The sequence below is a fragment of the Oncorhynchus masou genome, unplaced genomic scaffold (assembly GCF_036934945.1).
Source record: "Oncorhynchus masou masou isolate Uvic2021 unplaced genomic scaffold, UVic_Omas_1.1 unplaced_scaffold_5997, whole genome shotgun sequence".
NCBI classification, from domain to species: domain Eukaryota; kingdom Metazoa; phylum Chordata; class Actinopteri; order Salmoniformes; family Salmonidae; genus Oncorhynchus; species Oncorhynchus masou.
Genome location: NW_027012421.1, coordinates 2,766 through 18,761, shown reverse-complemented (window position 1 = coordinate 18,761; position 15,996 = coordinate 2,766). Strand labels below are relative to the sequence as shown.

The window sequence follows — 15,996 nt, the reverse complement described above, 5'->3', positions numbered from 1 at the left end:
ACTGTGCTAGTTGCAGACTCCACTAAGCTGGCAGGCTGGCTAACAGCCTGCTGCCTGGCCTGCACCCTATCTCATTGTGGAGCTAGGGGAGTTAGAGCCCTGTCTACATGACAGAGCAACAACATGACTGGTACTTCACTAATAAAGATCAGAGAGATCACCACAGGCAGCACCGTCATTAGATGTTTTGTGCACCAGTTACATTCACTCTGATGTCGGCGTAGGCGGCACGTCCAATAGTCTAGGGGAAAATAGGCTTCCCCTAAAGTAAATCAAATTCAATTAGCCAAAATTAGCTATATAATTACTCGTCCCTATACATAAATAAATAAAATAATTCAAAATACTGCACCAGATAGCATGATTTGGCCACAGAGGAACATTTTTTTAATGTGGATTGTTTTAAGCCCGCATTTTGGGCAACGCGCCCTGAACTGACCCCACTCTGACACACCCTGAACTGACCCCACTCTGACACACCCTGAACTGACCCCACTCTGACACACCCTGAACTGACCCCACTCTGCCACACCCTGCACTGACCCCACTCTGCCACACCCTGAACTGACCCCACTCTGACACACCCTGAACTGACCCCACTCTGACACACCCTGAACTGACCCCACTCTGACGCACCCTGAACTGACCCCACTCTGACACACCCTGAACTGACCCCACTCTGACACACCCTGAACTGACCCCACTCTGACACGCCCTGAACTGACCCCACTCTGACACACCCTGAACTGACCCCACTCTGCCACACCCTGAACTGACCCCACTCTGACACACCCTGAACTGACCCCACTCTGACACACCCTGAACTGACCCCACTCTGTCACACCCTGAACTGACCCCACTCTGCCGTGCCCTGAACTGACCCCACTCTGTGGTACCCTGAACTGACCCCACTCTGACACACCCTGAACTGACCCCACTCTGCCGTGCCCTGAACTGACCCCACTCTGTGGTACCCTGAACTGACCCCACTCTGAGACACCCTGAACTGACCCCACTCTGACACACCCTGAACTGACCCCACTCTGACACACCCTGTACTGACCCCACTCTGCCACACCCTGAACTGACCCCACTCTGACACACCCTGCGCTGACCCCACTCTGACACGCCTGAACTGACCCCACTCTGACACACCCTGAACTGACCCCACTCTGCCGTGCCCTGAACTGACCCCACTCTGCCACACCCTGAACTGACCCCACTCTGACACACCCTGAACTGACCCCACTCTGACACACCCTGAACTGACCCCACTCTGCCACACCCTGAACTGACCCCACTCTGCCACACCCTGAACTGACCCCACTCTGCCACACCCTGAACTGACCCCACTCTGACACACCCTGAACTGACCCCACTCTGCCGTGCCCTGAACTGACCCCACTCTGCCGTGCCCTGAACTGACCCCACTCTGCCCTGCCCTGAACTGACCCCACTCTGACACACCCTGAACTGACCCCACTCTGCTGTGCCCTGAACTGACCCCACTCTGCCGTGCCCTGAACTGACCCCACTCTGCCGTGCCCTGAACTGACCCCACTCTGACGCACCCTGAACTGACCCCACTCTGCCACACCCTGAACTGACCCCACTCTGCTGTACCCTGACCTGACCCCACTCTGACGCACCCTGCGTTTAGCTAAACTGACCCCACTGTTCTAAACAGCCAACATAAAACAAGTGGCAATGGAAACTACTGCACAGTACATGTTGACAATTTGACCGTTCCTCCCCTCCTCCTCCTCTCCTCCCCCTCCCTCCCCCTCCTCCCTCTCCTCCTCCTCCCTCCTCCTCCTCCTCTCTCCTCCCCCCCCTCCTCCTCCTCTCCTCCTCCCCCTCCTGCTCCTCTCCTCCTCCTCTCCTCCTCCTCCTCTCCTCTCCTCCTCCCCCTCCTGCTCCTCTCCTCCTCCTCTCCTCCTCCTCCTCTCCTCCTCTCCTCCCCCTCCTCATCTCCTCTCCTCCTCCTCTCCTCCCCCTCTCCTCTTCCCTCATCTCCTCTCCTCCTCCTCTCCTCTCCTCCTCCTCCTCCTCCTCCTCCTCCTCCTCTCCTCCTCCTCTCCTCCTCCTCTCCTCCTCCCCCTCTCCTCTTCCCTCATCTCCTCTCCTCCTCCTCTCCTCATCTCTCCTCTCCCCCTCCTCCTCCTCTCCTCCTCTCTCCTCCCAGCTGCGTCTGACCTGGTCCTGAATGCTCCCCTGGTCCAGCAGTCCGTGTACATTGAGGACCGCCCGCTCCACATGTTGTACTGCGCAGCGGAGGAGAACTGTCTGTCTAAGTCTGCTGCTAGTGCTAACTGGCCCTACGGACACCGCCGCCTGCTACGGTTCTCCTCTCAGATCCACAACATCGGACGGGCCGACTTCAGGCCCAAGGCCGGACGCCACTCCTGGGTCTGGCACGCCTGTCACGGGTAACTATGGCAACCTAGTCATCTAGCGCAGTGGTTTCCAACCTGTGGTCCGCAGGGGTGCTGCAGGTGGTCCGCCAATTATTTTCAATAAAATAAAATAAATTATAACAGTTGGGAGTATTTACGGTATAATAAGTAGTTTTACATTACCTTATACATTTAACAATACATTACCTTTTACGATACATTACCTTTACCTTACCATTAATAATACATTACATATACCAATACATTACATGTACCTTGCTGTTAATAATACATTACCTTTAACAATACATTACCTTTACCCTACCGTGAATAATACATTACCTTTAACAATACATTACCTTTACCTTGACATTAATAATACATTACCTTTAACAATACATTACCTTTACCTTACCATTAACAATACATTACCTTTAACAATACATTACCTTTACCTTGACATTAATAATACATTACCTTTATATTACCTTTAACAGTATATTACCTTTGACAATACATTACTTTTAACAATACATTACCTTTGATGGTACATTACCTATAGCAATACATCACCTTTAGCAATACATTACCTTTGACAATACATTCACTTGAACAGTGCATTACCTTTGACGATACATTACATTGCCTTTGGTGATACATTACCTTTAACGATACATTACCTTTAATGTTACATTACCTTGAACACTGTTGCCTTTAACACTACATTACCTCTGTTACATTACCTTTGGCAATACATTACCTTTGACTGACATTACCATAAACAATATATTAACTTTAACAATACAAATGGTTTACAATAAGAATAGGCCTTTAATCTGTTAATAGCTGATAACATTGATGTTGAAAATATTTCTGCGAATGGTGGTCCTCGGGCTGTTGACGGTGATTTGGAAGGGGAAAAGTTGGGAATCGCTGATGTAGAGAATACCTTCAATTGTCTATATAATAGATGGGTTAGCTGACAATGTCACGGAAACCATGTGCGTGCTTCCAGAAGCCTGTTGTTGTCATTCTGGATGGCCAGATTGCGAGTGACAATGACAAGACACTGTCATGTGGGGAATCGGAAGTGGCTGGTTTCAGCTGGTTTCGTCTTGTTCTTGATACCATGTCGTGTTTTCAGGTTTTTGACTGTGACAGGCTTTGGTTTTTACATGTTTTCAATTAACATTGGAGATGTTAAACATTGAAGTTAAATATAACTTCAGGTCTGCTGAGCACAAACTTGAACATTGTGACATTGTGCAACTTCCAGCGCGCGTTTAAGTTACAGTTTTACTGTGAACACTGAGGCTGGAGCTGCATTAAGTTACAGTTTTACTGTGAACACTGAGGCTGTACCTGCTTTAAGTTACAGTTTTACTGTGAACACTGAGGCTGTACCTGCTTTAAGTTACAGTTTTACTGTGAACACTGAGGCTGTACCTGCTTTAAGTTACAGTTTTACTGTGAACACTGAGGCTGTACCTGCTTTAAGTTACAGTTTTACTGTGAACACTGAGGATGTAACTGCTTTAAGTTACAGTTTTACTGTGAACACTGAGGCTGTACCTGCTTTAAGTTACAGTTTTACTGCAGACACTGAGGCTGTAGGTGCTTTAAGTTACAGTTTTACTGTGAACACTGATACTGTATCTGTTTTAAGTTATAGTTTTTACTGTTAACACTGAGGCTGTACCTGCTGTGAACACTGAGGCTGTAGCCGCTTTAAGTTACAGTTTTACTGTGAACACCGAGGCTGTACCTGCTTTAAGTTACAGTTTTACTGTGAACACCGAGGCTGTACCTGTTTTAAGCTACTGCACTGTGCTGTATTCGTTGACATTCTCTCTCTAGTCGTGGTTTTAAACATTTAGAAACAGCAGCACTGTGCTGTATTCGTTGACAGTCTCTCTCTAGTCGTGGTTTTAAACATTTAGAAACAGCAGCACTGTGCTGTATTCGTTGACAGTCTCTCGTCGTGGTTTTAAACATTTAGAAATCTCACAGTATCAACTTTGATATAGCGTTCTTTTATGCCTGTTACGTTACTGCAGACACGGTCATCTGAGCCATCCGATTGGCCAGCGGTAGGCCTATAGTGCACTTGATTTGCCCTCCAGGCCCTCCGGGAAGGCGGAATTTGTACATTCAGACACATGAAATGGTTCCAAATAGCAACAGTTCGCCTACCCGGCACACAGGGCAGCTGAATCAGGTGCACCTACCGCCCACAGCCTGAGATTAATAATAAAAACAATAGGAACACAAGGCTTTATCTTTGTTTTGTTTTACAGAAATCTCATAGATTCCCCTGACCTATACTCTCAGATCAGATACCCCTGACCTATACTCTCAGATCAGATACCCCTGACCTATACTCTCAGATCAGATACCCCTGACCTATACTCTCTCAGATCAGATACCCCTGACCTATACTCTCTCAGATCAGATACCCCTGACCTATACTCTCAGATCAGATACCCCTGACCTATACTCTCAGAACAGATACCCCTGACCTATACTCTCTCAGAACAGATACCCCTGACCTATACTCTCTCAGAACAGATACCCCTGACCTATACTCTCTCAGATCAGATACCCCTGACCTATACTCTCAGATCAGATACCCCTGACCTATACTCTCAGAACAGATACCCCTGACCTATACTCTCAGATCAGATACCCCTGACCTATACTCTCAGAACAGATACCCCTGACCTATACTCTCAGATCAGATACCCCTGACCTATACTCTCTCAGATCAGATACCCCTGACCTATACTCTCAGAACAGATACCCCTGACCTATACTCTCTCAGATCAGATACCCCTGACCTATACTCTCAGATCAGATACCCCTGACCTATACTCTCAGATCAGATACCCCTGACCTATACTCTCAGATCAGATACCCCTGACCTATACTCTCTCAGATCAGATACCCCTGACCTATACTCTCTCAGATCAGATACCCCTGACCTATACTCTCAGATCAGATACCCCTGACCTATACTCTCAGAACAGATACCCCTGACCTATACTCTCTCAGATCAGATACCCCTGACCTATACTCTCAGATCAGATACCCCTGACCTATACTCTCAGATCAGATACCCCTGACCTATACTCTCTCAGATCAGATACCCCTGACCTATACTCTCAGAACAGATACCCCTGACCTATACTCTCTCAGATCAGATACCCCTGACCTATACTCTCAGATCAGATACCCCTGACCTATACTCTCAGATCAGATACCCCTGACCTATACTCTCAGATCAGATACCCCTGACCTATACTCTCTCAGATCAGATACCCCTGACCTATACTCTCTCAGATCAGATACCCCTGACCTATACTCTCAGATCAGATACCCCTGACCTATACTCTCAGATCAGATACCCCTGACCTATACTCTCAGATCAGATACCCCTGACCTATACTCTCTCAGATCAGATACCCCTGACCTATACTCTCTCAGATCAGATACCCCTGACCTATACTCCTCAGAACAGATACCCCTGACCTATACTCTCAGATCAGATACCCCTGACCTATACTCTCAGATCAGATACCCCTGACCTATACTCTCTCAGATCAGATACCCCTGACCTATACTCTCTCAGAACAGATACCCCTGACCTATACTCTCAGATCAGATACCCCTGACCTATACTCTCCAGATCAGATACCCCTGACCTATACTCTCTCAGATCAGATACCCCTGACCTATACTCTCTCAGATCAGATACCCCTGACCTATACTCTCAGATCAGATACCCCTGACCTATACTCTCTCAGATCAGATACCCCTGACCTATACTCTCAGATCAGATACCCCTGACCTATACTCTCAGATCAGATACCCCTGACCTATACTCTCTCAGATCAGATACCCCTGACCTATACTCTCTCAGATCAGATACCCCTGACCTATACTCTCAGATCAGATACCCCTGACCTATACTCTCCAGATCAGATACCCCTGACCTATACTCTCAGAACAGATACCCCTGACCTATACTCTCAGATCAGATACCCCTGACCTATACTCTCTCAGATCAGATTCCCCTGACCTATACTCTCAGATCACATACCCCTGACCTATACTCTCAGATCAGATACCCCTGACCTATACTCTCTCAGATCAGATACCCCTGACCTATACTCTCAGAACAGATACCCCTGACCTATACTCTCAGATTAGATACCCCTGACCTATACTCTCTCAGATCAGATACCCCTGACCTATACTCTCAGATCAGATACCCCTGACCTATACTCTCTCAGATCAGATACCCCTGACCTATACTCTCAGATCAGATACCCCTGACCTATACTCTCTCAGATCAGATACCCCTGACCTATACTCTCAGATCAGACACCCCTGACCTATACTCTCTCAGATCAGATACCCCTGACCTATACTCTCAGATCAGATACCCCTGACCTATACTCTCAGATCAAATACCCCTGACCTATACTCTCAGAACAGATACCTCTGACCTATACTCTCAGATCAGATACCCCTGACCTATACTCTCTCAGATCAGATTCCCCTGACCTATACTCTCTCAGATCAGATACCCCTGACCTATACTCTCAGAACAGATACCCCTGACCTATACTCTCAGATCAGATACCCCTGACCTATACTCTCTCAGATCAGATACCCCTGACCTATACTCTCAGAACAGATACCCCTGACCTATACTCTCAGATCAGATACCCCTGACCTATACTCTCTCAGATCAGATACCCCTGACCTATACTCTCAGATCAGATACCCCTGACCTATACTCTCTCAGATCAGATTCCCCTGACCTATACTCTCAGATCAGATACCCCTGACCTATACTCTCAGAACAGATACCCCTGACCTATACTCTCAGATCAGATACCCCTGACCTATACTCTCCAGAACAGATACCCCTGACCTATACTCTCTCAGATCAGATACCCCTGACCTATACTCTCAGATCAGATACCCCTGACCTATACTCTCTCAGATCAGATACCCCTGACCTATACTCTCAGATCAGATTCCCCTGACCTATACTCTCTCAGATCAGATTCCCCTGACCTATACTCTCAGAACAGATACCCCTGACCTATACTCTCAGAACAGATACCCCTGACCTATACTCTCAGATCAGATACCCCTGACCTATACTCTCAGAACAGATACCCCTGACCTATACTCTCAGATCAGATACCCCTGACCTATACTCTCAGATCAGATACCCCTGACCTATACTCTCAGAACAGATACCCCTGACCTATACTCTCAGAACAGATACCCTGACCTATACTCTCAGAACAGATACCCCTGACCTATACTCTCAGAACAGATACCCCTGACCTATACTCTCAGATCAGATACCCCTGACCTATACTCTCTCAGATCAGATACCCCTGACCTATACTCTCAGAACAGATACCCCTGACCTAAACTCTCTCAGATCAGATTCCCCTGACCTATACTCTCAGAACAGATACCCCTGACCTATACTCTCTCAGATCAGATTCCCCTGACCTATACTCTCTCAGATCAGATTCCCCTGACCTATACTCTCAGAACAGATACCCCTGACCTATACTCTCTCAGATCAGATACCCCTGACCCATACTCTCAGATCAGATACCCCTGACCTATACTCTCTCAGATCAGATACCCCTGACCTATACTCTCAGATCAGATACCCCTGACCTATACTCTCTCAGATCAGATACCCCTGACCTATACTCTCAGATCAGATACCCCTGACCTATACTCTCAGATCAGATTCCCCTGACCTATACTCTCAGATCAAATACCCCTGACCTAAACTCTCAGAACAGATGCCCCTGACCTATACTCTCAGATCAGATACCCCTGACCTATACTCTCTCAGATCAGATTCCCCTGACCTAAACTCTCTCAGATCAGATTCCCCTGACCTATACTCTCAGAACAGATACCCCTGACCTATACTCTCTCAGATCAGATTCCCCTGACCTATACTCTCAGAACAGATACCCCTGACCTATACTCTCAGATCAGATACCCCTGACCTATACTCTCTCAGATCAGATACCCCTGACCTATACTCTCAGAACAGATACCCCTGACCTATACTCTCAGATCAGATACCCCTGACCTATACTCTCAGATCAGATACCCCTGACCTATACTCTCTCAGATCAGATACCCCTGACCTATACTCTCAGAACAGATACCCCTGACCTATACTCTCAGATCAGATTCCCCTGACCTATACTCTCTCAGATCAGATACCCCTGACCTATACTCTCAGAACAGATACCCCTGACCTATACTCTCAGATCAGATTCCCCTGACCTATACTCTCTCAGAACAGATACCCCTGACCTATACTCTCAGAACAGATACCCCTGACCTATAGTCTCAGAACAGATACCCCTGACCTATACTCTCAGAACAGATACCCCTGACCTATACTCTCAGATCAGATACCCCTGACCTATACTCTCTCAGATCAGATACCCCTGACCTATACTCTCAGAACAGATACCCCTGACCTATACTCTCAGATCAGATACCCCTGACCTATACTCTCTCAGATCAGATACCCCTGACCTATACTCTCAGAACAGATACCCCTGACCTATACTCTCAGATCAGATACCCCTGACCTATACTCTCTCAGATCAGATACCCCTGACCTATACTCTCAGAACAGATACCCCTGACCTATACTCTCAGATCAGATACCCCTGACCTATACTCTCTCAGATCTGATACCCCTGACCTATACTCTCTCAGATCAGATACCCCTGACCTATACTCTCAGATCAGATACCCCTGACCTATACTCTCAGATCAGATACCCCTGACCTATACTCTCTCAGATCAGATACCCCTGACCTATACTCTCTCAGATCAGATACCCCTGACCTATACTCTCTCAGATCAGATACCCCTGACCTATACTCTCTCAGATCAGATACCCCTGACCTATACTCTCAGAACAGATACCCCTGACCTATACTCTCAGATCAGATACCCCTGACCTATACTCTCTCAGATCAGATACCCCTGACCTATACTCTCAGATCAGATACCCCTGACCTATACTCTCTCAGATCAGATACCCCTGACCTATACTCTCAGATCAGATACCCCTGACCTATACTCTCAGAACAGATACCCCTGACCTATACTCTCAGAACAGATACCCTGACCTATACTCTCAGAACAGATACCCCTGACCTATACTCTCAGAACAGATACCCCTGACCTATACTCTCAGATCAGATACCCCTGACCTATACTCTCTCAGATCAGATACCCCTGACCTATACTCTCAGAACAGATACCCCTGACCTAAACTCTCTCAGATCAGATTCCCCTGACCTATACTCTCAGAACAGATACCCCTGACCTATACTCTCTCAGATCAGATTCCCTGACCTATACTTCTCAGATCAGATTCCCCTGACCTATACTCTCAGAACAGATACCCCTGACCTCACTCTCTCAGATCTGATACCTCCCTGACCCATACTCTCAGATCAGATACCCTGACCTATACTCTCTCAGATCAGATACCCTGACCTATACTCTCAGATCAGATACCCCTGACCTATACTCTCAGATCAGATACCCCTGACCTATACTCTCAGATCAGATACCCCTGACCTATACTCTCAGATCAGATTCCCTGACCTATACTCTCAGATCAAATACCCTGACCTAAACTCTCAGAACAGATGCCCCTGACCTATACTCTCAGATCAGATACCCCTGACCTATACTCTTCAGATCAGATTCCCCCTGACCCTAAACTCTCTCAGATCAGATTCCCCCTGACCTATACTCTCAGAACAGATACCCTGACCTATACTCTCTCAGATCAGATTCCCCCTGACCTATACTCTCAGAACAGATACCCCTGACCTATACTCTCAGATCAGATACCCTGACCTATACTCTCTCAGATCAGATACCCCTGACCTATACTCAGAACAGATACCCTGACCTATACTCAGATCAGATACCCCTGACCTATACTCTCAGATCAGATACCCCTGACCTATACTCTCTCAGATCAGATACCCCTGACCTATACTCAGAACAGATACCCCTGACCTATACTCTCAGATCAGATTCCCCTGACCTATACTCTCTCAGATCAGATACCCCTGACCTATACTCTCAGAACAGATACCCCTGACCTATACTCAGATCAGATTCCCTGACCTATACTCTCTCAGATCTGATACCCTGACCTATACTCTCTCAGAACAGATACCCCTGACCTATACTCAGATCAGATACCCTGACCTATACTCTCAGAACACCTATACTCTCTCAGATCAGATACACCTGACCTATACTCTCAGATCAGATACCCCTGGACCATATACTCTCAGATCAGATACCCCTGACCTATACCTCAGAACAGATACCCTGACCTATACTCTCAGATCAGATACCCCTGACCTATACTCTCTCAGATCAGATACCCCTGGACCTATACTCTCAGAACAGATACCCCTGACCTATACTCTCAGATCAGATACCCCTGACCTATACTCTCTCAGATCAGATACCCTGACCTATACTCTCAGAACAGATACCCCTGACCTATACTCTCAGATCAGATACCCCTGACCCATACTCTCTCAGATCAGATACCCTCCTGGATCAGATACCCCTACCTATACTCTCAGATCAGATACCCCTGACCTATACTCTCAGATCAGATACCCCTGACCTATACTCTCTCAGATCAGATACCCCCTGACCTATACCTCCTTGCAACAGATACCCCTGACCTATACTCAGATCAGATACCCCTGACCTATACTCTCTCAGATCGATTCCCCTGACCTATACTCTCAGATCAGATACCCCTGACCTATACTCTCTCAGATCAGATACCCCTGACCTATACTCTCAGATCAGATACCCCTGACCTATACTCTCAGATCAGATACCCCTGACCTATACTCTCTCAGATCAGATACCCTGACCTATACTCTCAGATCAGATACCCTGACCTATACTCTCAGATCCGACCTATACCTCTCAGATCAGATACCCCTGACCTATACTCTCAGAACAGATACCCCTGACCTATACTCTCAGATCAGATACCCCTGACCTATACTCTCTCAGATCAGATACCCCTGACCTATATCTCTCAGATCAGATACCCCTGACCTATACTCTCTCAGATCAGATACCCCTGACCTATACTCTCAGATCAGATACCCCTGACCTATACTCTCTCAGATCAGATACCCCTGACCTATACTCTCTCAGATCAGATACCCCTGACCTATACTCTCAGATCAGATACCCCTGACCTATACTCTCTCAGATCAGATACCCCTGACCTATACTCTCAGATCAGATACCCCTGACCTATACTCTCCAGATCAGATACCCCTGACCTATACTCTCTCAGATCAGATACCCCTGACCTATACTCTCTCAGATCAGATACCCCTGACCTATACTCTCAGAACAGATACCCCTGACCTATACTCTCAGATCAGATACCCCTGACCTATACTTCTCAGATCAGATACCCCTGACCTATACTCTCAGAACAGATACCCCTGACCTATACTCTCAGATCAGATACCCCTGACCTATACTCTCTCAGATCAGATACCCCTGACCTATACTCTCAGAACAGATACCCCTGACCTATACTCTCAGATCAGATCCCTGACTACTCTCAGACAGTACCCCTGACCTATACTCTCAGAACAGATACCCCTGACCTATACTCTCAGATCAGATACCCCTGACCTATACTCTCAGAACAGATACCCCTGACCTATACTCTCAGATCAGATACCCCTGACCTATACTCTCAGATCAGATACCCTGACCTATACTCCCAGATCGACCCCTGACCTATACTCTCAGAACAGATACCCCTGACCTAAACTCTCTCAGATCAGATACCCCTGACCTATACTCTCAGATCAGATACCCCTGACCTATACTCTCTCAGATCAGATTCCCCTGACCTATACTCTCTCAGATCAGATTCCCCTGACCTATACTCTCAGAACAGATACCCCTGACCTATACTCTCAGATCAGATACCCCTGACCTATACTCTCAGATCAGATACCCCTGACCTATACTCTCTCAGATCAGATACCCCTGACCTATACTCTCAGATCAGATACCCCTGACCTATACTCTCTAGATCAGATACCCCTGACCTATACTCTCAGATCAGATACCCCTGACCTATACTCTCTCAGATCAGATTCCCCTGACCTATACTCTCTCAGATCAGATACCCCTGACCTATACTCTCAGAACAGATACCCCTGACCTATACTCTCTCAGATCAGATTCCCCTGACCTATACTCTCAGAACAGATACCCCTGACCTATACTCTCTCAGATCAGATACCCCTGACCTATACTCTCTCAGATCAGATACCCCTGACCTATACTCTCTCAGATCAGATACCCCTGACCTATACTCTCAGATCAGATACCCCTGACCTATACTCTCAGATCAGATACCCCTGACCTATACTCTCTCAGATCAGATACCCCTGACCTATACTCTCAGAACAGATACCCCTGACCTATACTCTCAGATCAGATACCCCTGACCTATACTCTCAGATCAGATACCCCTGACCTATACTCTCAGATCAGATACCCCTGACCTATACTCTCTCAGAACAGATACCCCTGACCTATACTCTCAGATCAGATACCCCTGACCTATACTCTCTCAGATCAGATACCCCTGACCTATACTCTCAGAACAGATACCCCTGACCTATACTCTCTCAGATCAGATACCCCTGACCTATACTCTCCAGATCAGATACCCCTGACCTATACTCTCAGAACAGATACCCCTGACCTATACTCTCAGATCAGATACCCCTGACCTATACTCTCAGAACAGATACCCCCTGACCTATACTCTCAGATCAGATACCCCTGACCTATACTCTCTCAGATCAGATACCCCTGACCTATACTCTCAGAACAGATACCCCTGACCTATACTCTCAGAACTAATACCCCTGACCTATACACTCAGAACAGATACCCCTGACCTATACTCTCTCAGATCAGATACCCCTGACCTATTCTCTCAGAACAGATACCCCTGACCTATACTCTCAGATCAGATACCCCTGACCTATACTCTCAGATCAGATACCCCTGACCTATACTCTCAGATCAGATACCCCTGACCTATACTCTCAGAACAGATACCCCTGACCTATACTCTCAGATCAGATACCCCTGACCTATACTCTCAGATCAGATACCCCTGACCTATACCTCTCAGATCAGATACCCCTGACCTATACTCTCTCAGATCAGATACCCCTGACCTATACTCTCTCAGATCAGATACCCCTGACCTATACTCTCAGATCAGATACCCCTGACCTATACTCTCAGATCAGATACCCCTGACCTATACTCTCTCAGATCAGATACCCCTGACCTATACTCTCTCAGATCAGATACCCCTGACCTATACTCTGAGATCTGAGGATCAACTGTTTTCTGTTCCCTATGCAGCCACTACCACAGCATGGATATCTTCACCCACTATGACCTGCTGTCGTCCAACGGAACCAAGGTGGCTGAGGGACACAAGGCCTCTTTCTGTCTGGAGGACACTGAGTGTCACGAAGGTGAGTCTGGGAGGGAAAATTATCAGAACAGAGTCTACTGGAGGTCCAGCCAATCAGAGTAGACTATTGGAGGTCCAGCCAATCAAACATACTCCACTAGAGGGCCAGCCAATCAAACCGTCTTTATTTGGGTGTTAAGATCAGGGATATCTTATCCAATATTCAAAGTGGAACATTATGTGTCCTGTTTTGGAGGATGTGTAATTGTTGGTGGTAGAAGTCTAATTGGTGTAATCTGTGTTCTCCAGGTATCTCTAAGAGGTATGAGTGTTGTGTGTTCTCTGGGTATCTCTAAGAGGTATGAGGGTTCTGTGTTCTCCAGGTATCTCTAAGAGGTATGAGTGTTCTGTGTTCTCCAGGTATCTCTAAGAGGTATGAGTGTTCTGTGTTCTCCAGGTATCTCTAAGTGGTAGGGGTGTTCTGTGTTCTCCAGGTATCTCTAAGAGGTATGAGTGTTCTGTGTTCTCCAGGTATCTCTAAGAGGTATGAGTGTTCTGTGTTCTCCAGGTATCTCTAAGAGGTATGAGTGTTCTGTGTTCTCCAGGTATCTCTAAGAGGTATGAGTGTTCTGTGTTCTCCAGGTATCTCTAAGTGGTAGGGGTGTTCTGTGTTCTCAGGTATCTCTAAGAGGTATGAGTGTTCTGTGTTCTCCAGGTACTCTAGAGGTATGAGGGTTCTGTGTTCTCCAGGTATCTCTAAGAGGTATGAGGGTTGTGTGTTCTCTGGGTATCTCTAAGAGGTATGAGGGTTCTGTGTTCTCCAGGTATCTCTAAGAGGTATGAGTGTGCTAACTTCGGAGAGCAGGGCATCACCGTGGGGTGTTGGGACCTGTATCGCCATGACATCGACTGCCAGTGGATCGACATCACCGATATCAAACCAGGAAACTACATCTTACAGGTGAACAACCTTGTCTTCTATTGCTGTTAAAACATTGTGGGGAGGCCCTGAATCAGACTAAACATTGAAAAACTGGAAACTGCGTGAGGTTATAAATATTGTAAACTACACATATTAGTTGTCAAACAGTGCTTCCCCAAAAAGTATCAAAATCAAACGATATTCTGTCTGCATTTAATTGGACCCTTTGAAAAGTCAGACTAAGTGCAGACTACAGAGTGACAGAAGAACAGTGGCTTGATGATGTGAACTCAATATTATTTACTAATTGTGTTTGATGTTCCATCATTTCAGATTGTGATCAATCCAAACTTTGAAGTGGCAGAGAGTGACTTCACCAACAATGCCATGAAATGCAATTGCAAATACGACGGACACCGGATCTGGCTTCACAATTGCCATATGGGTGAGAAGCTCTACCTCTAAATTTGTCATGGAAAACTGACCTGGGTCTATAAGGGCAGCCTGATACTGACCTGGGTCTATAAGGGCAGCCTGATACTGACCTGGGTCTATAAGGGCAGCCTGATACTGACCTGGGTCTATAAGGGCAGCCTGATACTGACCTGGGTCTATAAGGGCAGCCTGATGCTGACCTGGGTCTATAAGGGCAGCCTGATACTGACCTGGGTCTATAAGGGCAGCCTGATACTGACCTGGGTCTATAAGGGCAGCCTGATACTGACCTGGGTCTATAAGGGCAGCCTGATACTGACCTGGGTCTATAAGGGCAGCCTGATACTGACCTGGGTCTATAAGGGCAGCCTGATACTGACCTGGGTCTATAAAGGCAGCCTGATGCTGACCTGGGTCTATAAGGGCAGCCTGATACTGACCTGGGTCTATAAGGGCAGCCTGATACTGACCTGGGTCTATAAGGGCAGCCTGATACTGACCTGGGTCTATAAGGGCAGCCTGATACTGACCTGGGTCTATAAGGGCAGCCTGATACTGACCTGGGTCTATAAGGGCAGCCTGATACTGACCTGGGTCTATAGGGCAGCCTGATACTGACCTGGGTCTATGAGGGC

General features: G+C 47.1%; 1 protein-coding gene across 1 annotated transcript; it reads left to right on the top strand.

Annotated features, from left to right (window-relative positions):
• Positions 1-2,191: 2,191 nt before the first annotated feature.
• On the top strand, positions 2,192-15,391 carry LOC135536354 (lysyl oxidase homolog 3B-like). The gene is made up of 4 exons (XM_064962702.1): positions 2,192-2,429; positions 13,950-14,065; positions 14,829-14,965; positions 15,260-15,391. The coding sequence occupies exons 1-4, from the start codon at positions 2,257-2,259 to the stop codon at positions 15,389-15,391; spliced, it is 558 nt and encodes a 185-aa protein (XP_064818774.1). The 5' UTR covers positions 2,192-2,256.
• The last annotated feature ends 605 nt before the right edge of the window (positions 15,392-15,996 follow it).